The following is a 22,700-nucleotide window of genomic DNA, read 5'->3' as shown; positions in this document are numbered from 1 at the left end:
TGTGGAAAAACAGACAGGAAAGTGTTCCGGTCTTGGCACAGGGGTTATCTGTGGAAGTCAGAGTTCAAGTCTTTTCTTACTCTTTGGCACAGAACTAGATGAAACTTCACTAAAGAAGATGAAAAGAAGCTGGATAGTTGTTGGGAGCATATTGTTTGGCCAGATGGCATTAAGATAAAATTGTTTGGATCAGATGGCTCTGACATGTTTGCTGTAAACCTGACCATGGCTACCACAGTGAAGGCACAGTCCTGACATGGAAACACAGAGGTGGGAGTGTCATGATATGGTTCTGCATGAGTACGAAAGGTGTTGGGAGAGGACATTTATAGATGGCAGTATGAACGCCTATGGTTATTCCAAAACACTGCCTGGTAAGATGGCTCACAGTCTGCCGAAGTTTTTCAGAGAAGGAATGTTCCAGCATGATAACACTTCATATTGACACAAGAGTTTCAAAAGAAGGCAGAAGCTGAAAAAAACAAAAATATTAACCTGTCCAAGCATGCTTCTCAACTTGAATCCAATTGAACACTTTGGGTTATTTTCAAGAGTAAGAAAGACAGAGCAACATGACCCCTACAGCAGAGAGCAGCTGAAAAAAGAATCTTCCTCCATCCTGAGGAGGATTGAGTCTCATACCAAAACTAAACTGGACTTACCTAGAGATAAAAAAAAGAAAAAAAAAGATTTGAATCTCAGTGATAAAAGGTGTTCTGCAATTTGTTGCATTGTGTTCCTAACTGTGGGTCCTGTATTTTTTAAATACATTTTATAAATCTAAACTGTTCGTCTTTAATGTTACATGAGAACAGTACCCCTACTGTTCAACTCCATACAATTATTGTGATGTGATACAATTTTGAATCATTTGACATTTAAGTGATGTTGTGCAGTGGGGTTCTCACTTCTATTGTCAGCCTTATGAAAGCTGCATGTCATAAACTGGGGTGGAAATTAGCTTCAGAATTAACCTTATGGGTTGCATTCTCTGGTTAAAATGTCAGAAAAATATTAATTAAAAATTGACTAAACCAGCCTAAATAGTTTTTTGCAGAAATGTTTTAATTGAAATGAAGATCTTCGGAACATGACAGATGATGAGTGATCAAAGACATAAAACTGATATCCACAGATTTTAATCACACTTTGATCACAGACAAGTAAAGCTGTGGCCAAATACATCAATGACTGAACAACTCAAAAATTTAAGAGGTGAAGAAACGGCTGAAAATGGGATTTCTTTCATATGTCTTGTCAGCTATAAAATTTGGTGAGAGCACATGTATTTCAGTAGCTGCCCTGAAGACAAACCTGTGAGGCTTTGACTCTTTCTATTTTTTTCTACCACACTCCTCTCAACTGAACCTTTCATGCCTTCTGTGCAGTTAAGGAAAAGGTTAAGGGGAAAGTTAAGGGAGAAGTTGCAGGAAATATTTCCTCGAGTTCTGGGAAAACTGATGAATAGTTTTCCTTGATTTTTCATGAGCTTCTCTCTTCAGTGCACCCTCGCGGTACAGCTGTGACTCCACAGGAGGTATTTGTAATCTTTTAGTGAAGAGTTTTGTAAGTTAGGAAGAAAAAGTATTCTAGACAGTAGAACTATTTAAATTGTTTTCTTCTGTTCAAAATGCCCCAATAAGTTTCTTTTTTTCCCCAGAATTGTTTCACTTATTCCTTTCTATTTTATCAAGAAAAACAGACACAAGCTGGGTCAATACGCAAGGTGTTAATCCAGCATCCAAAATCCCCAGATCCCAATCCAATCAAGCATCAGAACCACAGTCCATAGTCTCTGGATAACTGGTTACTGTTTTTCTGCTCATGTCATTTCATGGGTCTCATGTTCTAAATATTACAAATGCAAAGAGTTCGGGGCAACAACCTTAAAAGCCTCAACATGAAAGAGGACCACACAGGACTTAGACTATATCCAGTTCAGTGACATTTGCATAAGACTCTGTTAAGCTTGTCCACATTTGCATTTTCATGAAGGATGCTCACTGTACAATTTAATGCATGGCTAACAGGATGCATAAGCCAGAATATGATTTGCTTACAAAATGTCACATTTGAACAGGTACAGATTTATGCTTCCACTTCAGTTTTTTAATATATTATAGTGATTACCTTATTACAAAGCAGTGTTCTCGTGGAAAAACATTGGGTTCTGGCATCCATATGGATGTTACTTTGACACGTATCACCCATCTCAGCACTAGTGTAGATTATGTACGCGCTCACATGGATACAGCTTCCTGTATCAGGAACTTCCACGCCTCAAAAACTCTTTAGGAACTACTCAAGGAAAACAACGAAGAGTCCAAGCTATTGACCTGGCTTTAAAGCTTTCTAAAGACCAATCCAATAGAGCATCTGCTGGAGCAAGGCCAATCCATAGAGGCCACACTCCACAAACTAGAGAATCCAAACTGCCAACATATACACTGCCAGACACCAAATGAGCCGGATTCCATGTCCCAACAAGACTCTTTTTTTTTGGCAGACCTACACAACATTAGGGGGTAGTTTAATGTCGTGATTGTTTGGTGTATACTTTATGTATAAATAGACCTTTAAAAGTCTCATTAAGTGTTAAAGCAGCCTCTACACCTTTCTTATTTGTGAGATAACCTCTGAGAAAAAGACTCAAAGAAAAGGAACCTTTCAGGTGGCTCTTGCTTTCAAAAAATAGCTCTTGTTTATGCTCATTATCTTCACTCAGATATAATTAACTGTCCTTTTTACCAATACCAGCCTGTATAATCGACTGTGTTATATCCTGATATAAAGGCACATTAATGAGTTCAGCTAACAAGTGTCCCTAATGGTTTTCAGTTGTTGTTTTTCTGGAGTGATCACATCTTCATCTTATTTTTAAAGATTATGATCTTTCAATAACTTGGGTAATAAATAATAGTTTCAACCTTTCCGTCATAGCTTGATCTGAGTTTGTTTAATATATGGCATGTCACAAAAGGAACATATCTATGTTGTTTGGTTTAAAAAGTACGATATCAGTCCTTTTTTTTTTTTAGAGAGAGCTGTTGAGTGAAATGTCACGCTCGCATTTATACTGCAGCTTGTTGCAGCTCTCAAATGGTCGGTGTCACGACAGCTTTAGGACTCAAAAATGAGGTCAGAAAATGTTAAGAAATTCAGTAGTGTTGAGTTTATTTATCTTGCAGTGGAGTTGCTGTGAGCTTTTGGTACAAGTTTGGATATATATAGTATAAACCTGCTTATTCTTAATGCAAAATGTATATCATAGTGTGAGGTTAAGAAAACAGAAGTGTCTTGCAGCAGATGTAAAACATTTTCATACAGTAGGAAGCAAAATGTGAAAAATAGCTACAGCTGCATAACTGTCAGCATATTTCTAAAATTCAACTGATGGAGAATAGATTTCGAAAAGTTTGCTTATTTCGCTGTGTCTGCATTCAAATTCTGTCATCGTTTGCATTTAATTGGCACACATAGACCTTTCTGTTGAGAGTGTAACACTTTGCTTCTCTCTGGTTTATTCAGTCTTAGCTATTTTACATATTACAGTGATCAGCACAGATGAAGCGTTTTTTCCCTTCATGATTTCAAAGCTGACATTTAAGCACACACATGTTGTTCAGCTGTGAAAAACATCCAGTGATGAGAGAAGGCCAAACTGAATGACAGAAGTACATTATTCAGTCACGATTACAGAAACTCTCCACGTTTCTATTTTATCCTTGAACCAACATGAAGTGAATGCAGGTTCAAAGATGTTTTAAATAAACCTGTTTATAGACACATGCCATCAACCAATTACACCTAATATCTGTTAAAGGGAACAGAAGTGGGAAATAACCATTTAGATCCATAAAAACCACCAAATACATAACATAAGCATGCCATAAAGGTCATGTGAACAAGAATACCATTCTGTACAACGATAACATGAAAACAGTAAAGGTGATTTTTAAGTTAACAGACGCATATATTTTAGTGTAAATAGACTTTTAGCAAAGAAACATCCACATTTGTTTAAAAAATATACACTCGAGTCATTTCAAATAAAGCCGGGAGCTGTATTTACACTGCCATTGTTTGTGGCTGTGACAAGATTGGCTATTGTATGAAGCCCTCATCTTGAGAGGTTTGGTGTTTTGCAGATTCACTACGCTTGAAAGGAATTCTCTTTCTGCTCCATTTGTCTGTCAGTATGAAGGCTGACAAGATTTGTATTAAATCTGAAGTGAGGATGACACCCTGTATCATATCTGATTTCAGCCTTTACATACAGCGATTTTCACCCAACTGAGCTAAAGAAAACACAGCTGGATAAAATTGTTGCGCCTTTTCAGCACAGTAATTAACTTAGGTGTAGTTTTCTTAAGGAAAACTATCCCTCTGTATCACAGCTCCCGGTAAATCTGCCACAACGGTGGAGGTTTGAAGACGCGGCATCCTGTGAGACAGCGTGAGGACGCTTGACCCTTGACCGCCGTCCTTTCCTTGTCCTCTGCTCTGGGACAGGATGGTGTGGCACAGGTAGGACAGGAATTTGTCATGCAGTGAGGCGTAGATAAAGGGGTTGTAGCAGGCAGAGCTCATGGCAAACAGGTGGCTGGATACCTGGATGACATTTATGTAATTCTTCCCTATGATGGAGAAGTCTGTGTCCAGGTCACGGATTAGGTTCACCACCTGCGAAGCAAAAGTTGTTATTCAAAGCTTTGATTCAAGGAATAGTTAGTACTTTTTTAGCAATCTGTTCAAATAAAGCAAAAGTAAGACTTTTTTGTATAAATTTGGTTGGGAATTGGAGGATTTATTTTTTTTTTAACCATTTTTATGCCTTTACTCTAAGAATGAAGAGGATGCTTATATAAGCTTAGCATACAGACCGGGAACAGAGTGAAATGGGCAGCCTGACTCTAAAAATGAGTCCTTTTTTGCCAGGTTGACAATTTCTGCAGGTTACTCAAGACCTGGATATAAATGTTCCTACCCAGCTTGTCAGTTTTTCTACAGAATAAATCAGAATGAATGCCCTTATTGTGAGATTTTGTTACCATAGCTGTCTCCCCCTGTTTTTAGTCTTTATGCTAAGTCAGGCACTAGTAATGCTGCCCACAGACATACAAATCATGTTTATCGCCTTTTCTACTAAATTAGAGTAAGTCCTTCAATGCTGAACCATCTCATATCAAATTTTCAATCTCTTGTTTCATTGGTCTGCACCTGTAAGGGAAGCCAGGAGAAGGCAAAACAGACAACAGACACCAGCAGCAGGCAGAAGGTCTTCTTCCTCCGTCTGCTCCAGGTGGCTTGAGCAGATCTCAGCTCAGGACACGCCGTCAAACCCGACTTGGTTCTCTTCTTCAGTTGATGGGATATAGCACAGTAGGAAATGGAGACGGCAGCCAGTGGGACAAAGTAGGAGAAGAAGAGGATGAAACAGGAATAGATAAGGCGACCTCGCTCCTGGCCGTCCCAGAACTCTTCACAAACGGCCATCTGCAGGCCCGTAGCCCTCAGGTCCAGATACACAGTGTGCAATGCTGTAGGTGTGGACAAAGCCAGAGAGGCCAGCCAGATCAGGAGCACCAGACCCCAGCAGAACTGGCAACCTGCTCTCTTTCGGATGGGATAAGCCACGACGACGTAGCGATCCACTGCGATGGCCATGAGGGACAGGACAGCTGCGTAGACAGCTGCAGACTGCATGACAGTGACAAAATGACACATGTAGGATCCAAATACCCATCCGCGCCTGTCAAAAGCATAGGACGCTGTCAGAGGGACACAGAAGATGCACATTAACAGGTCGACCAGCGCCAGGTTGCTGATGAGAAAATTAGTAGTGTTGTGCCTCTTCTTGTTGTTCCAGATGAGAAACAGCAGGAGGAGGTTGCCGGAGCACGCAATCAGGACCACAGCGGAGTAGAGAGGAATGAAGAGGATTTTTAGATTGAAAAGCAGGTCAAGCCCAGAGAAGGAAGAGGCTGAGAAGATGGGGTGAGAGGAGTTGGAGCAGGAAGAGGAGAAGAAGGAAGACTCGGACGAGGATTGAGATGCAGAAAGAGCCGGAGTAGAAGAGCTCACCCTGGACTGATTCACTGAATTCTCCCAGTCCATTGCTGCGGAAGCCAGAATGAATAACAAACTGTTAATTATGAGACCATTAAAAAAAAAAAACTTATTATGCATGCATGATAATATTTATCTTTAACATCCATCCACCCATAAACATACACCGCTTAATCCTCATTAGGATCACAGGGAGCTGGAACCTATCCCAGCTGATTTAGGATGAAGGCAGAAGACACCACGGACAGGTCACCAGTCTATGTATCACAGGGCTATATACACAGACAACGAATAATTTAGAGTTACCAATTAACCTCAGCATATTTTTGGACTGTGGGAGGAAGCCAGAGTACCCAGAGAAAACCCATGCATGCACAGGAAGAACATGCAAACTCCATGCAGAAAGATCCCAGGAAGGCAGGAACGTGACCCAAGGATCTTCCAGCTGCAAAGGAACAGTGCTGACTACCAAGCCAGTGAGCAGCCCTGATTTAGCATATCCACGTAATTTAGTGAACAACACTGTGATTAAATCTGAAGTGGCATTAGCATAGTATATGAAGGTAGAAGAGGTGATTCACTCATTTGAATTCGCTAATTAGCGGTCAACTTCACAATTCTCAATTAGTCTCATTACAAAGCTGAAGTAGGGCTTCTGTGTCACCTTCAGCAATACTATCACATCCACTTCTCACCTTTTATTTCCCCCTGCCTCTTCAAATCTTTTTTCTTTTCATCTTTGCTATACTCTGGTTATCATAAACAACCAGAAACCATCTTTCTAGCTCTAATACTCGACTCTAGCAGATCCTGAACATTTGTAAATGTAATCCCGTCTGACATCAACGATGCAGCTATTTTGGAATATTAAGAAATATTCATCAGCTGGCATTACGCAGTGATGCATACACAGATGTTATGCAAAGTGTGAAAATGTTTCTCAACGTGGATTTATTTCACACGGCAGAAAGGAAGACGTAGATGTTTATTAAAGCTCTAGCTTACATAACAACCCACGAAACAAAGGGAGAGCATTTAAATGGCTTTCTTGATTACATTTGCAAGGTTAAATGAAGATGCAATACATAGGACCTGCAATCACATTTAGGGTGAATAGTGTCATTTTGGCATCATTCTCATTTTGTTGGTTTCATTGATTTAAAAAAAAAAAAGCAGAAAATCTTACTACATCTGCAAAACTCATAAGTACACAAACAAATCCTTTCCAATTAACCAAACTTGAAATAGCATCAAAATAAATGAGACAGCTGCTTCGTTACATGTTCATCATGTTGTGGACCATGAATGCATGCTTCTTATTAACCTACTTAGGCTCAGCAAGACTGACTGAAAACAGCATTTTTCATCAGTATGTCTTACTAATTTTTCCCTAAAGAGGAATTTAATCTAGATCTGTCATTAACTGATCCTCACAACGATGGCAAAACAATAAAAGTCTAAAAATGACACATCACCCATTTTAAAACTTATTACAAAACCTATTTTTCTCTTAAAAGGACAAAAATATGTAATGCAAGAGTCATAATTCTAGTGTATCAGTTTTCCAAAAGTACATAATAAAGGACAAAGTACCTCTTAGCGCCATCCAATGTCAGTCAGATGTCAGATGGACGGTCCAGCGCCTGTTTGCGTCCTCCTCCTGCAGGGAGTCCAACTGTTGTGCAGCTCTTCTGTTCGCTGCAGCTCACTCGGCTTCACACTAAAGTGGTTTGCTCTTTCTCTCACACACAGCACACAGCACGTGAGTGAGTCACCTCCAGGAGAAAAAAGATGCCTTCTAAAATCATTATGATGCCCTATAATATTCCTCTTGGGAAGTGTAGAACATCTCCACCAATAAATAACAGATTTTTAATGACCATGCCCTGTTTTATGGTATATTATCTTCCAGCATTTATCTAGTGGGATTTATGATGTGTTTGGGCTTTTATATAGTATATTTATAGTGACTCTGACATATATTGTCACTCATGTTAGCACAAATTTGTCCTGAAACATGGCATGACTGGAAAAGCAAACTTTGACAATGAAATGGCATGAGAAAGAATTCAAAAATGATCTTAATTAGTCTGTACCCCATCAACCTGGAGTCATTTTGGGGGCAGAATGTCACATTTCCAGCTGTGATCTTCTTCACAATGCGGTCACTTTCTAGGTAAAACGCACTCAGACACCGGCATTATGGAAACAGAATACAAATTGAACTATTACCAGACAAAACATGATCTTTCTCCAGCAGTACACATATTAAATATTCATAAAACTAAATTGAAAATTGTGAGTCTTGGTGCTAGAGTCACGCAAAAACCAGCATGACATCGTGACAAATGAAGCCTACTGAGGGTAATTCAGGACAAAAGATCAGGGCTACTTGAATGGCTGATTGCAAACACAATCAAGATGTCCATAAAGATTTAATTATCACTATTGTACCATGATTTCAACAATTATTTTGGTTAAATTTAGGTCAAGGCTATAAAGTGTAGCACTCTAGGGTGAAGTATTGGCTAGTTTTCAAATGGCATTCTTATGGCAGTTTGAGCACAAAATGTTCATGCATTTGACTTAAGTTTAAATCAAGCCGAATTGTTCTTGCATGCATGGATGTGGCACTTCTTCAGTAAGAAAGGATATTATTTATCACAATTGTTATTGACATGGCAATCACAGTTACAGTATGTTTAACCCTCTAAAGTCTTAACCCCTTTTCTCTATCGCTGTTGCCTTGGGTGTCTTAAAAATAGCAAACCTGACACGGAAAGATAGAAGCAGGTAATTGATTTTGTTGAGCACAGATATTGGGGAATTTGAATATGAATGAGCATGATGCAGTGATGTAACGTGAAGTACTATATTCATCGCCCAAGGTCTGAAGTGTAAAAGAAGTAAAAGGTCTACATTACACAAAAAACGAAACCAGTTTCCGTTTTTATCACAACTGTCCATGTGTGCGCTGTAAAACGAAATGTCATATAAAAGCAGTGCTTGAAACAATGGAATACTATAATGTCCAAAAACTGTTTAAAAATGCTGAAAATGACAGCAAATATCTGTAAAATAATTACATATTATAGGTGATTTAAGAACAAGAGAACAGTGTGATTTTGCAGGAACTCACCGTAAAAGAATAAGTATTTGTTAAAGTACACGTTTTTTGTTTTTTTTTGCGTGGACATTATTTACAGTTTTTGCCTGTTTTTTCACAGGCATAGTATGTGGTATTTAACAAAACAGGGGAAATGTGTAAATTGTTCCAAAAAGTACAGGTAAAAACTGATTTTAAAAAAAACCTTCACATCCATCATTTCTGCATTTTTTTTAAGCAGAGACACAAATCAAACATATTTTGGTCTACATGCAGAACACCCACTCTTTCCTTAATTGGCCCGCTTTTTTGCTTGGATTCATCTGGACACTAATGAGGACTACTGAGCGTCTGTTGTGGTGGAATCACCAAACTGCTGTGATGTGAGTTGTGGCAAAAAAGTAGAGTTACTTGTAGAGAGCCTGACTGTTTGTTGCTGCAGTCACCACACAGTAAATATAAAAGTCAATGGCAGTGGATAAGCCGGACTGATTATTCCACATCTCCCTTATGTTTGTTACACTCTGACCTTCCTTTTCCATCAGTATGTGGCATGCATCCATTACGTGTCCCCCTGCCGGAACTGCTCAGATCTGTTCGTCTGTCTTCTGAGGGAGTTGAAAGCTGACTGTTCTCCCTGCAAGTTCCACAAGCCCTTAAGTCCATGACACAAACGTCATAAGCTGTTTTCAACAAAGACATCATGTGCAGGGCTCAGATGTTGGAGCTTTACTGGGACATTTACTCAGTCATACACCGGTTGAGCTCCTGAAGGAAACAGCAGCTCTGGAGTCAGCTGTGTGAGCACTGCTACTGTCTATCATCACAGATAAAACGCCGCACAGATAATGAATCCCAAAAATGTGAAGAACTCGGTAGGGGTGAGGTTTTCCCTTCAGTGTGTCCCTCCTCCATTCAGCAGGAATATGGCTGTAGCTGCTGCTCAGGTTTAGTTTATTAGGAATGGATCATGTTGAGGAGGAGTTTCTTTGAGCAGTCCTGATGGAGTGACTGAGACTGGAGACCTCAGTGCAGATTGTGTGGTGGAGACCGGAGAATGGTGGGCGTGTAGATCCTTTTAGTGGGTGTTTATAGTCACCAGAGACTCTGCTGTGTGCACAGATGGAGAGGGAGGGATCATGACACTGATAGAAATTTACATTTTCCTTTGTGCTATTTACATCACCAATATTGGACGGTAATGAGGTTTTGCGTTTTGTTCAAAGGTCATTGCGACCTATAATTTAAAGTATGTTACTGAAAGTTGTCATGAATTTGAAATGTATTCTTTTGATAAATATAATTGATAAGATTTAGAAATTATAGTTATTTTCAAATCAGTCCATCAGCTTCAGATGTTTTCTTTTTTTTTGAAGGGAATGTCATTTAGGGTTAAATGATTGCTGGAGATCTTTTTTTTTCTCAGAGGACATTAACATCTTCCAGAGATGGAAACGACATTTAAATCAAGGATGGGTGCCAGTCATATTTTAATTTCCTGCCATTTGGACCTTCACTTTATTATCCATCATCACGATCCAACCTATTACCATGAAAGATATCTCTGTGGGAGCTCAAGAGTTGTTCACTAAGTGTTTTTTTTTTTTTTTTACAGTAACTGAGACAAGTACCTTTCAGAATAAACAAAATAAAATCCATGTTATTATATAAAGGTTGGTGGCCAAATGTCTCTCCACTGACAGAGAAATTAGCACAAAGATTGTTTTGTTGTGCTTCATTCATCTCATTTCACGCTGCCAGTCCTTTTGGTTCCCTAGCGGATAGACAGCAGGCTGATCAAAGGATTCCCAAAGGTTTTTTTATGTCAAGGATCCTGATTGAATAGAGTCACATTAGAGAATGGCTGCTGTCATTTAAATGACTGCAATTTGTGAGGGACTTCCCAGGCTGCGATAATTTAATTCAGAAGTACACTCAAATGCCTGTTGATAAGTTGCATTGAGGCAAAAACAACTAAAATCTAAAACATCAACTCCATAATGCGTCTCACCTTTAGGAAGGTTATAATGTTCTTTTGTGGTTCGAGCACTGTTTAAGAGAGATGTTGATGCAACCTTGTGGGTATTTTTTGGGCTTAGCTCTTAGTTTCAGTGCAAGTTGGAGAGTTTAGTGAACTGAATTAAATGTGTCCTTCTGTCTTGGGAGCAAGACAGAAGGACACAAGGTTACCAAGACCTATTTTGGAAGCAGCTTTACTCTCTGATACTTTAATATTTCTTTGCCGAGCAGAAGTTGGGGGAAGAAGACGAGAAACACATTTAATAAGAGAACTGTCAAAGCTGCAGCAAATACCACCTTTTAGACTTTGTACCTCTAAAAGAAAAGTCACAAATTTCCAACAACCATAGAACATTCCTGCCTGGTGAAATGTCACAAGCCCCATTTAGAACCTTGTTAAAGACCCTCTCTGGTTTAAAAAAAAAAATCAAGTTTTGTAATAATAATCCCAGGATTTCATATGCAAAAAAAATAAGAAATGTTGAGAGGCAGGGGCTTCATAGATCTGCAATGGTGTAGGAATACATCTATGCAATAATAATGCAGGAGGGAATTATTTGTAAGAAAAAACTTAGAAATATGTCTTTTTGATGTATATTTTTTCTAGATTTTACATTATGCTCCTCCATTTCGACGTTTGATCTTCACTGTGAAGAAAGAACTACATGCAGGGTTTAACACTGGAAGGCTGTTTTCCCATTCATTGGCTGATGGGATCAATTTCCTCTGTGTTCTGCTTAAATTTCAACTTAAGCCGCACTCACTGGGGATTTCCTTGACGTCTTGTGCCAAAGACTTTAGATGAACATTTTAAATTACATTTTGTGCATATTCAGTCTTTTCCATAAGTGGAAGATGAGATGTAATTTCCAAACAACATCCGACATCAGTTATTCTGATTCCAGCAGAGTATTTGCATGTCTGGAGGTCACCGACACGTGTCCTTCAGAGCCACAAAAGAGACTATTAAAGTGTTTCATAGGCTGTGTTGTACTCGCTGAGACTGCTAAAGATTTTGAGTCGTATAATAGAGAATGAGTTAAATTTTATTCTTTGCTGCCATCTAAAGACACTGCAGCCAGAAAAGCAGAGTAAACTGCTCCACTGACATTGTTTCCACTGTCTTGCTGTCACACATACACTGTATTGCCAAAAGTATTCGCTCACCCATCCAAATAATCATTATCAGGTGTTCCAATCACTTCCATGGCCACAGGTGTATAAAATCAAGCACCTAGGCATGCAGACTGCTTTTACAAACATTTGTGAAAGAATGGGTCGCTCTCAGGAGCTCAGTGAATTCCAGCGTGGAACTGTGACAGGATGCCATCAGTGCAACAAATCCAGTCGTGACATTTCCTCGCTCCTAAATATTCCACAGTCAACTGTCAGCTGTATTATAAGAAAGTGGAAGTGTGTGGGAACGACAGCAACTCAGCCACAAAGTGGTCGGCTACGTAAGAGGTCGCCAACTTTCTGCAGAGTCAGTCGCTACCGACCTTCAAACTTCATGTGGCCTTCAGATTAGCTCAAGAACAGAGCTTCAGCAGAGAGCTTCATGGAATGGGTTTCCATGGCCGAGCAGCTGCATCATAACCATACATCACCAAATGCAATGCAAAGCATCGGATGCAGTGGTGTAAAGCACGCCGCCACTGGACTCTAGAGCAGCGGAGATGCGTTCTCTGGAGTGACACTTCTCTATCTGGCAATCTGATGGACAAGTCTGGGTTTGGCGGTTGCCAGGAGAACAATACTTGTTGGACTGCATTGTGCCAAGTGTAGTTTGGTGGAGGGGGGATTATGGCGTGGGCTTGTTTTTCAGGAGCTGGGCTTGGCCCCTTAGTTTCAGTGAAAGGAACTCTGAATGCTTCAGCACACCAAGACATTTTGGACAATTCCATGCTCCCAACTTTGTGGGAACAGTTTGGAGCTGGCCCCTTCCACTTCCAACATGACTGTGCACCAGAGCACAAAGCAAGGTCCATAAAGACATGAATGACAGAGTCTGGTGTGGATGAACTTGAATGGCCTGCACAGAGTCCTGACCTCAATCCCATAGAACACCTTTGGGATGAATCAGAGCGGAGACCATAAACACACTCCTAAACCTTGTGGACAGCCTTCCCAGAAGAGTTGAAGCTGTTCTAGCTGCAAAGGGTGGACCGACGTCATATTGAACCCTATGGTTTAGGAATGGGATGTCACTTAGGTTCATATGCGAGTCAAGGCAGGTGAGTGAACACTTTTGGTAATATAGTGTATTTGTAGTTGAGTCCACAATTCTGCCCCTAACATACAGCTAAAACTAAACCTGAAATTGGTCCTCACAGAGGCAGGCATTCACAAGCTACACTTCACCTATTAAGATAATTTAAGTGCTGTTGTTCCAGCTAACAAACAAACAGAATCTATTCTATTCATTTTTATTGAAAGGTGAGTAAAACTATATGTGTAAAATTAACATGGCAAAAATAAAAATGTCATACAATATGTTACAATATGTTCTGGAAAATGTCACATTCACTCCGACTCTAGATGTTGCGATTTTTACAAACAGAAAATTTCTGCAAGACAACACACTGCTTACAAGTCATGACACGTGGTCCTTCAATAACACCTGTTTTAAAAAGGAGAAAGTATTTCGTGCATACATAGGAGACACACAGACTAGATGATAATTGTGCTGCAACACGACAAGTATAATTTCAAGTTCTTCATCATTATATATTTTAAAGGTGTGACGTACTTGAAGGGATGAAAAGCCAGGACAAAATACATGTGACTGAATAAGTACTTCACACTCAGTTGCTTAGGATACAGAGGATAATGAGAGACCGATAACAAAAGCTTTGGCCAAAACACTGCTAGAACAGAACATGGAACCAGATGAGTGGTGGGTTAACAAGTCTCCCTTGTACACGGTGAATTACTCCTGCTTTTGCTATTTTAAGACATTTATTTTTCTGGGCTGGAAGTGTGATCTTCATCTGGGTTTTGCATCTCTCCCTCGGTGTCCTCTCCGTGCTGCGTTTGGTTTGATTCTGCCGGTTCCTTAGTATGAGATGGCCTTAGGAGGTATTCCAGCTCCTCTGCACTGATGGCCACCTTCTCAGGTATTAACCACCTCTTGAAGTGTTCGAGAGCACTGTGAGGGGAGGGAGATGCATAAAAGGATGTGAAGATGAGTCTTTTTAAAGCAAAGTACTGTCTGGAAGACTTGTGTTATTCCTGCACTACAAAATTTGAAATAATTCTGTTGTCTCGACATGTAAACAGCACATACTCTGAAGAATTTCTAGAGAAATTGCAGGTGAAATATTTATGAAATTCCTTAAATTACAAAATAAAGTAAACGTGAAGGATTCAGGGATATATTTAAAATAGAAATACTCCATCAAGATGATGCTTCAAGTTTGTGTCCTACCTCTCATCCATTTCACCACCTTGGAAGAGCTCTGAGGTCTGTGCATCATGCAGGAATCTGTCCCAGCATTCCTTCTTAGCCTGGGACAAGGAGCGGAGCATATCCCTGGAGGTCACGTCACTGGACTGGCCCTTTATCTTCTTTAGACGGTTCTCTGTAGCAAAATGGAGACAAAAACTTCTGCATTTCACATCTTGCATGACAGCTATGACTAACATTTTAGATTAAAGAGTCGAGTGTGTTTTAGTGTTGTGAAATTGACTGTATTGGTCTTTAATGTAAATACAATCAGCATAGATCCTGAGTATGAAAAGAATCTTACCAAGAGTAAGTCATTTGAAAGTGTCATTTTAACGGTTCTTGTTTGTTTGCAGCTTTTCCTGCAGTGCTTTACAGCAGATGCTATAAAATTTATTTCAGCTGAAACAAAGACCACTAATTGGAAAAATAGGAGTCCTTTGTAGAGAAATAAAAAAAAGTATCCTTCATAGAAAAACTGCCATTTCACACCGATGTACGAGGTGTTAATGCCTGTACTATTCCTTAATAGTGAAAGTGATAAGATCCTAAATGGCTCCCTCAAAAGTTAAATAATTAAGGATTGAATATTGTCTTGTGTAGAAACTATTATGTACACAAAATATGCAGTATATGACATTAAGCTTTAAGAGATTATTCGACAACTGAGATCGTTTAATGCATCTTCCTTTCTTGGTGGATGAATAATGCATTTCTTCTTACGACTGTAGCGAACAGCTGTTTTGCAGCCGGTTAAAAACAGTCCTCTCACTGGCTGCCTTCTTGTCATCGCAGAATAATTCTCTTCTTTTAGGCCTTGTTGAGTAATAATATATTTTAGCATATCTGTTTACTACACAGCTTCTGCAGAAAACAGCAGTGGCTCAAGGAATGTTTCTGGAGTTAATTTTTTACAGATTCAATGAATCATGTTTTTAAATCATTGCATGTAGTGAACTATTATATGATTTTTATGCTTTTGATAAGTCAAAAAAAAAAAAGATCAATGTTGCTTTGTAAAGAAATCAGCAGGAGATCAAATTATTATTTCCAAGCCTAGAAGTCTAACTCATTTGATTTTCGTGTTTGAAACCCACACTCACCTCAGAAACACCCTATTAAAGGTAAAATAGTTTTAAAATATAATGGGGATACATTGGCAATAGAGCATGCTACAGTGAAGAGCATTTGAGCTTTTTTTCAGTTTGCTGGGCTTTAGAGAACCTCTTTTCCTTCCAACTCCTTTACAGCTTGTTGGAAGGCAGACTGAGCCACAAAGGACATCATGCATAGAGTCATAAAGGAGACAGTGAGAATGTGAAAGCAGATGAAATACCTAGGGTAGCTATGTAAATCTCAGAGTCCTCCATGGGTTCCCATTTGGCACTGGAGGAACTAGTATCTGTCCCATTTGCTTGTCCATTAACCTGCACCCCGACTTGTGCTGCTGGATGAAAAGAGTCTTTGAACTCCGTGTTATTTTCTGGAGCTCCTTCAGGTCGAACCTCCGGCAGACTGGAGCAGATTTCGGTCCACAGCTCCCCGCTGGACCGAACCTCCTGACTCTCGAAGTCGTCAATCATTGTGGTGCAGTCACTGGGTCAAACAGACGTCAACAACAGACATTAAAACCAGGCAGTGTTAGCCTGTTTGTGACTGTTAAAACAAGCACTTTCTTTGGACATTTAAAGACAAGTGAAATCAAACACTGAGCTTGGTTTACATCAACAGCTAACCTACTTTATGACTTACTGCTCTGAATTACAAACGCCCTTCAAACAATTTGTCAACGTAATAAATCACAAACATGGCCTACCTGCGTGAAAATCTCGACACGTTAACCGTTATTTCGGAGTGTATGCGAATTTAACGATTAAAGTTTAGCCTCACTAGCTAACTGTACCCATGATCCACAATCTTTAACGACTAATGGACCACTTCCTGTTGGGCAACATATGATTGGTCATCGTATCCGTCCGTCAAACTGTTGTGAAAACTGATTGGATAACTCAGGAGAAATGCCTGCATCTTATTGGTCGGCGAATGTCATACGCAGATCAGAGAACCAGGAAATGTCTCTAAGGTAGAAGTGACGGACGGTGACGAACTAAGGTAAACAAGCGCTACTGACCTCTGTTGAATTTATTGATTTATTAGTACTGACCATTTGAAGAACAAAAAATGTAATTGGAAACTGTATATTGATATTATCCGTTCATAATCTAACGTTAGCTTGCTGTTATAGCTGTAAACTATGAAGCTGGATCAGCTCGCTGGCTAACTGTCAAGTTCAGTTCCATTTGTGAACAGTTTGCACCGCCACATTCACACATTTTCTGAACAAACCCACTGCAAATCCCAAGCTGTCATCTGCATTGCCAAACAGGGGATGCAACCACGCCGTTAAATACATTTTACAAGTGTATGTGTGTCTCATACTAAGGGTTACAAGCGCTGACCGCCATATCACTGCAGGGAGGTCCACTGTGGGAGATGCGAGCGGCGTTGCGCCTGGCAGTAGTGGCTGTCCCTATGGGTGTGCTGCTGTCCCGGACCATGGCGTGGATGTCCAGCGGCAAAACTCATCCAGAGCTCATTAGCAGGCTGAGGGGTAATTATGAAGGACTTATGTTAGCAACTTGAGCTTTGACATCATTGTTGTATTGTAGGTCTTTGCTAGAGCATGTGTTGCGCTGCAGTCTTTGCATTTCAACTATTATTTCCCATATCCTACCAGATCTTCTTTGACCTCCACAGTCAGGATTAGAAGTTTGGTTAAATGTTGCAGCAGAAATACGGAAATTTTTAGCAGTTGACAAGTTGAGGCCACTGAAAATCTTTGGATGGCACACAAAAACCAAAGCTGAATTTCAGGGATTATATTATACCGTTGTGTAGTTGTTAGTTGTACACTATATCAATATGAGAGTTAAAAAATCAAATGCGGATATCTCTTTTTTTCTTATTTTACAGCTAATCATACTAATTGCCTCATGCATAGACTAATACAAGTACAGCTTACATTTTGATGATTAGGGCTATCACCGTTCAGTGTAATCCAGGAAAGGAGATGCTGTGCAGTATTTGTGGGGGAAAGTTCATCTATAGGGAAAAGATCCAGAGTTTATATATGATTTCAATATCGAGATCGAGATCGTGATCAAGTTCAATAACGCAGCCACTGTAATGTAACTGTGGCGAATAGGGTGCTGTTTTATGGAAAGCTCCTTAATTTAAAAAAATAGATATGATGGAAAAATATTTTGACTTTAGACATTCAGACATCTCCAGCTGTGATGGAGCTCAGGATTGAGCTGTGCAACAAATGATTTAACTGCAGCTGATCAGCTGTGAGTCTGTGTGACAGCTGGCCTGTCTGAGGTGAAGAAAAGTACACTGTGTTGTTCATTTTCACAACCAGATCGATGTCATCTCCATGTTGCCAATAGTCTTTAAGTAGAAGTAACTGAAGAGTTTCCCCTGGATTGTGTTGCACACACCTCCGTGAATGAATTTCTGGATCTGGACGGGCTATGGGGGGTGGCCAGTGAGACTTTGATTTGTGGAAACGCCTCTGTGTTGCAGATGTAACTGATTGGGATGGAGTTTTGTTAACTTTAAAGAAAAGAAAAGCACAAATTGATCAGAAAACAGACTTTGGCACCTCGGAGTTCATCTTGCACACTTCTCTCTTTCATCAATTCTCTTCGGTCATTGCCTCTTTTGTCCCCCAGATCATGGCGTGATCCGTGATGACAGAGTGTTCAATGCCATGTTGGCAACTGACAGAGGGATTTACTCCAGAGACTATCCTTATGCAGACTCTCCTCAGTCCATAGGTACTCAGTCCACTCACACTTTTTAGACAAATACATACTCACGCTTATTAAAAATAATAACATGCACTTGGGTCAATGCATTGTGTAGAATCATAGCTGTTTCATGATTACAGATGTGTGCTATGACTCTGTGTTGTGATATTTTGTTATCACAGGCTACAGGGCGACCATCAGTGCACCACACATGGTGAGTATAAAAACACTAAACTGTGTGTATATATATATACATATATATACTGCTCAAAAAAATTTAAGGAACACTTTGAAAATACATCATATTTCAATACAGGGAAAAAACAAACTGGAGATTAGCATTGATATGGACTGGATAATGTGTTAGGAATGAAAAGTGCCACATTGTTTGATGGAAATGAAAATTATCAACCCACCAGGAGGGCTAAATTCAAGACAACCCAAAATCAAAGTGGAAAAACTGATGTGGCAGGCTAGTCCATCTTGCTGAAATTCCTTGGCAGCAACTCAAAATGGTATTCAGTAGTTTGTATGGCCTCCATGTGCTTGTATGCATGACTGATGATGCCGGGACAAGCTCTGAATGAGACGACAGATGGTGTCCTGGGGTATCTCCTCCCAGATCTGAACCAGGGCATCGCTGAGCTCCTGGACAGTCTGAGGAGCAACCTGATGGTGTCGGATGGAACAAAACATAATGTTCCAAAGGTGTTCTATTGGATTCAGGTCAGGTGAGCATGGGGGCCAGCTAATGGCATCAGTTCCTTCATCCTCCAGGAACTGCATGAGTTCTCTTACCACATAAGACTGGGCATTGTCGTGCACCAGTTTGCACCAGTGCACCAGTTTGTGGGGGCGGCATGGCTCAGTGGGTAGAGTGGCCGTCTTGTAACTGGAAGGTTGCCGGTTTGATCCTCGGCCCATCGTGCTCATGTCGAGGTGTCCCTGAGGAAGACACCGAACCCCTAGTTGCTCCTGGTGGGTCGTGGTTAGCACCTTGCTTGGCAGCTTCCGCCATCAGTGTGTGAATGTGTGAATGGGTAAATGTGACATATCATGTAAAGCGCTTTGGATAAAAGCGCTATATAAATACAACCATTCACCAGAAGGAATCCAGGACCACTGCACCAATGTAGGGTCTGACAATGGGTCAAAGGATTTCATCCTGATACCTAATGGCAGTCAGAATGCCATTGTCCAGCCTGTAGAGGTCTGTACGTCCCTCCATGGATATGCCTCCTCAGACCATCACTGACTCACCACCAAACCGGTCATGCCTGTCACATGTGCTCAGGGTGAACCTGCTCTCAACTGTGAAAAGCACAGGGTACCAGTGGTGGACTTGCAAATTCCTGTGTTCTATGGCAAATGCCAACCGAGCTCCACGGTGCCAGTCAGCGAGCACAGCGGGCACTAGAGGACGCTGGGCCCTCAGACCATTCTCAATACATTTCTTTCTGATTGTTTGATCAGAGACATTCACACCAGTGGTCTGCTGGAGGTCATTTTGTAGAGCTATTGCAGTGCTCATCCTGGTCCTCCATGCACAAAGGAGCAGTTGAGGACCTTCAACAGCCCTGCCAAGCTCTCCCAGACTAACTGCCTGTCTCCTGGAATCTCCTCCATGCGCTTGAGAATGTGCTGGAAGACACAGCAAACCTTCTGGCAATGGCACGCATTGATGTGCCATCCTGGAGGAGTTGGACTGTCTGTGGAACCTCTGTAGGGTCCAAGTATCGCCTCATGCTACCAGAAGTGACTCTGACCCTAGCCGAATGCAAAACTAATGAAAAACAGTCAGAAAACATTAGGAAGGAAAAAAATGTCAGAGGCCTTCACCTTTAAACTCATTCCTGTTTTAGGAGTTGTCTCATTGTTACCCCTCTAGTGCATGTGTTGTTAATTTTATGAACACCAAAGCAGTTGAAACGGACTAAAAAGCCCCTCAGTTACTTACTTGACTAGATCAGTATCCCACATGTTTCACTGATTTGATGCTATACTTAGATTAAAAAGTGTTCCTTTAATTTGTGTGTGTGTGTCTGTGTGTGTGTCTGTGTGTGTGTGTGTGTGTGTGTGTGTGTCTGTGTGTGTGTGTGTCTGTCTGTGTCTGTGTGTGTGTGTGTGTACATACAATTCACTGACAGTTTTCCTTTTGGTGTTACTTGACAGCATGCTCATGCGTTGGAGCTGTTAAGTGACAAATTAACTGAAGGGGCTTCTGCACTGGATGTAGGTTCAGGAAGTGGATATCTCACTGCATGCTTTGCAAGAATGGTGAGTATAAACTTGACAAGTCTCCTATAAAATATTATCCTGGGCTTGATATTTTGGCCTAAGAGTTACCATAAAACATATGAGTGAGTGTGACAGCTGCATTTTTCTGCTGTGTGTAGACAGGGCCCAGTGGTAGGGTGGTTGGCATTGAACACATTGATGAACTGGTGCAAATGTCGATAAAAAATGTGCAAGCTGACGACGCAGAGCTGCTCTCCTCCGGACGCATCAGACTTGTAGGTGAGTCAGGAGGCGTCAAACTTACATATTGATGTTTAAGCTGCACAGCTATAAAATACTATAAAAGTCATAGCTGCATCTATCCACAGTGGGAGATGGAAGACTTGGCTTCCCAGATGGAGCGCCGTATGATGCCATTCATGTGGGTGCAGCTGCAGCTACTGTTCCTAAGGCTGTAAGTACATGTTTGGCTTTTACTCTTGTGAGAGCAGAATTTACAGGAACAGAATAATGTTCAAACAAGAGGCAGTGTATATATATATATATATATATATATATATATATATATATATATATATATATATATAATATAATGTTGTAAAGGTAATCTTACACAATCAAAGGTCTTTAAAATACCCTCATCCAGTGCATTAGCCTGTGAAGAAACTTTTGACTTACAGACCACAGACAGACTGAATTGAACTAATGTCTTGGACTGTGAGGGGGGAAAAAACATGTTTCTTTTCTGTTTTTCTTCTTATGGAAGCTCCTGGAGCAGCTGAAGCCAGGTGGGCGGTTGGTTCTTCCAGTGGGCCCTGATGGTGGCAATCAGGTGTTAGAGCAGTATGATCGTCAGAGTGACGGGACGTTCCTCAAGAAAGCTCTGATGGGAGTGATTTATGTGCCCTTGACTGACAAGAGGCACCAGTGGCCTGGGTAAGAAACCCTTTAAATCATGATTCTTATACCAAAGTTAGTGAATTGCCTCCACCTTCTATCCTTCCTTCTCTCCCCAGAGGTGAGCTCTGACTGCAGTGTGGTTGCCCCTGCAGGAGGTGGCGTTGGTGCTGCGTCTCTGGGGCCGTGTAGCACTCCTCACAGTTTCACTGAGCTCCTGTCTTAACAACCTCCTGCTCGGCTGGGTTGTCACCTAGCAACGTACAAGGAGGATCTTGCTCTGTTTGCTTGACCAGATTGTCTTCCCAGGGAGCTAAAACAATGAGTGATTGGATAAGTGACTGTGCGTCTACTGATTACCCTTTTCCCAGAATGCTTAGGATCGGGTAGAGAGTTATGTGAATATGGTGATGGACAAAAAACAGTTGTACACAGTGTTGTTCATGTGGAAGCTTGTGGAGTTTGATATATTTGCGGTTACATCTTGAAAAGCAACAGTGTGTGTTACTATGGATGGTTGTGGGGAATTCAGATGAATTGTATAATCTTATGGTAATGCTTTGATCATGAATACAGAAATGCATAAAGACAACCCTGAGTACAAGCCAAGGAATTTCAATAGATATTTAGTAAATTAACAAAGTAATATATTTTCTGGTAAGATGGCTTCTTACTTGCATCATAAACTGTATGTGTGGAATTCGTCCTGTTTGACATTTTTATAGTAGAGCAGGGGGAAGTTGGGACGAAAAGTGAGGTATTTTTAAACTATACAAATATTGTAATTATGTGTATACAGTGCATTTATTAATAAAACTCACTAAATGAATAGTATACTGGTCATTGTGATTTTTTTTTTAACATTCTGCAGGCTTTTTTCCATCCATTTCCCTTTTTGTTTTTTTTTTGTTTTTTACATCCAATGAACTCCCTCTAGCCCACTCTCTAATCCCCCAACATGACAAAGGTATGCAGTGTACATAATAAAACCAAGGAACTAACAAATGAAAACTTTGAGTACTACTTACAAACACTGTCACTGACAAAAAAACATTTTATATTAAATATAAATATAGTCAATTTATCAGTAATCAAAAAGAGCGTTTAGGAACAT

The 22,700-nt window shown here is 40.4% G+C and overlaps 3 protein-coding genes across 6 annotated transcripts; 1 reads left to right on the top strand and 2 right to left on the bottom strand.

Annotated features, from left to right (window-relative positions):
• Nucleotides 1-3,501: 3,501 nt before the first annotated feature.
• Nucleotides 3,502-8,227, bottom strand: prlh2r (prolactin releasing hormone 2 receptor). 2 transcript variants are annotated; one of them, XM_022221476.2, is made up of 3 exons: nt 7,663-8,227; nt 5,221-6,119; nt 3,502-4,683 (listed from the first exon to the last, which is right to left on the bottom strand). In XM_022221476.2, the coding sequence occupies exons 1-3, from the start codon at nt 7,673-7,675 to the stop codon at nt 4,369-4,371; spliced, it is 1,227 nt and encodes a 408-aa protein (XP_022077168.1). In that variant the 5' UTR covers nt 7,676-8,227; the 3' UTR covers nt 3,502-4,368. The 2 variants fall into 2 exon arrangements, with proteins under 2 accessions (XP_022077168.1, XP_022077161.1); XM_022221469.2 differs by lacking the exon at nt 7,663-8,227 and having other exon boundaries at nt 5,221-6,195.
• Nucleotides 8,228-13,604: 5,377 nt separating this feature from the next.
• Nucleotides 13,605-16,591, bottom strand: ccdc32 (coiled-coil domain containing 32). The gene is made up of 4 exons (XM_022221513.2): nt 16,456-16,591; nt 15,976-16,235; nt 14,622-14,775; nt 13,605-14,342 (listed from the first exon to the last, which is right to left on the bottom strand). The coding sequence occupies exons 2-4, from the start codon at nt 16,220-16,222 to the stop codon at nt 14,153-14,155; spliced, it is 591 nt and encodes a 196-aa protein (XP_022077205.1). The 5' UTR covers nt 16,223-16,235; nt 16,456-16,591; the 3' UTR covers nt 13,605-14,152.
• Nucleotides 16,592-16,681: 90 nt separating this feature from the next.
• pcmtl (l-isoaspartyl protein carboxyl methyltransferase, like) lies at nt 16,682-22,415 on the top strand. 3 transcript variants are annotated; one of them, XM_022221495.2, is made up of 9 exons: nt 16,682-16,751; nt 17,115-17,250; nt 18,374-18,478; nt 18,634-18,665; nt 20,624-20,728; nt 20,848-20,968; nt 21,058-21,143; nt 21,456-21,625; nt 21,742-22,415. In XM_022221495.2, the coding sequence occupies exons 2-9, from the start codon at nt 17,133-17,135 to the stop codon at nt 21,776-21,778; spliced, it is 774 nt and encodes a 257-aa protein (XP_022077187.1). In that variant the 5' UTR covers nt 16,682-16,751; nt 17,115-17,132; the 3' UTR covers nt 21,779-22,415. The 3 variants fall into 3 exon arrangements, with proteins under 3 accessions (XP_022077187.1, XP_022077180.1, XP_022077194.1); XM_022221488.2 differs by having other exon boundaries at nt 16,684-16,751; nt 17,083-17,250; XM_022221502.2 differs by having other exon boundaries at nt 16,684-16,751; nt 17,083-17,250; nt 21,706-22,415.
• Nucleotides 22,416-22,700: the final 285 nt, after the last annotated feature.

The sequence above is a fragment of the Acanthochromis polyacanthus genome, chromosome 1 (genome assembly GCF_021347895.1).
Source record: "Acanthochromis polyacanthus isolate Apoly-LR-REF ecotype Palm Island chromosome 1, KAUST_Apoly_ChrSc, whole genome shotgun sequence".
Taxonomy (NCBI): domain Eukaryota; kingdom Metazoa; phylum Chordata; class Actinopteri; family Pomacentridae; genus Acanthochromis; species Acanthochromis polyacanthus.
Note: the sequence above shows the minus strand (reverse complement) of the source record. Positions and strands in the feature narration are given on the sequence as shown.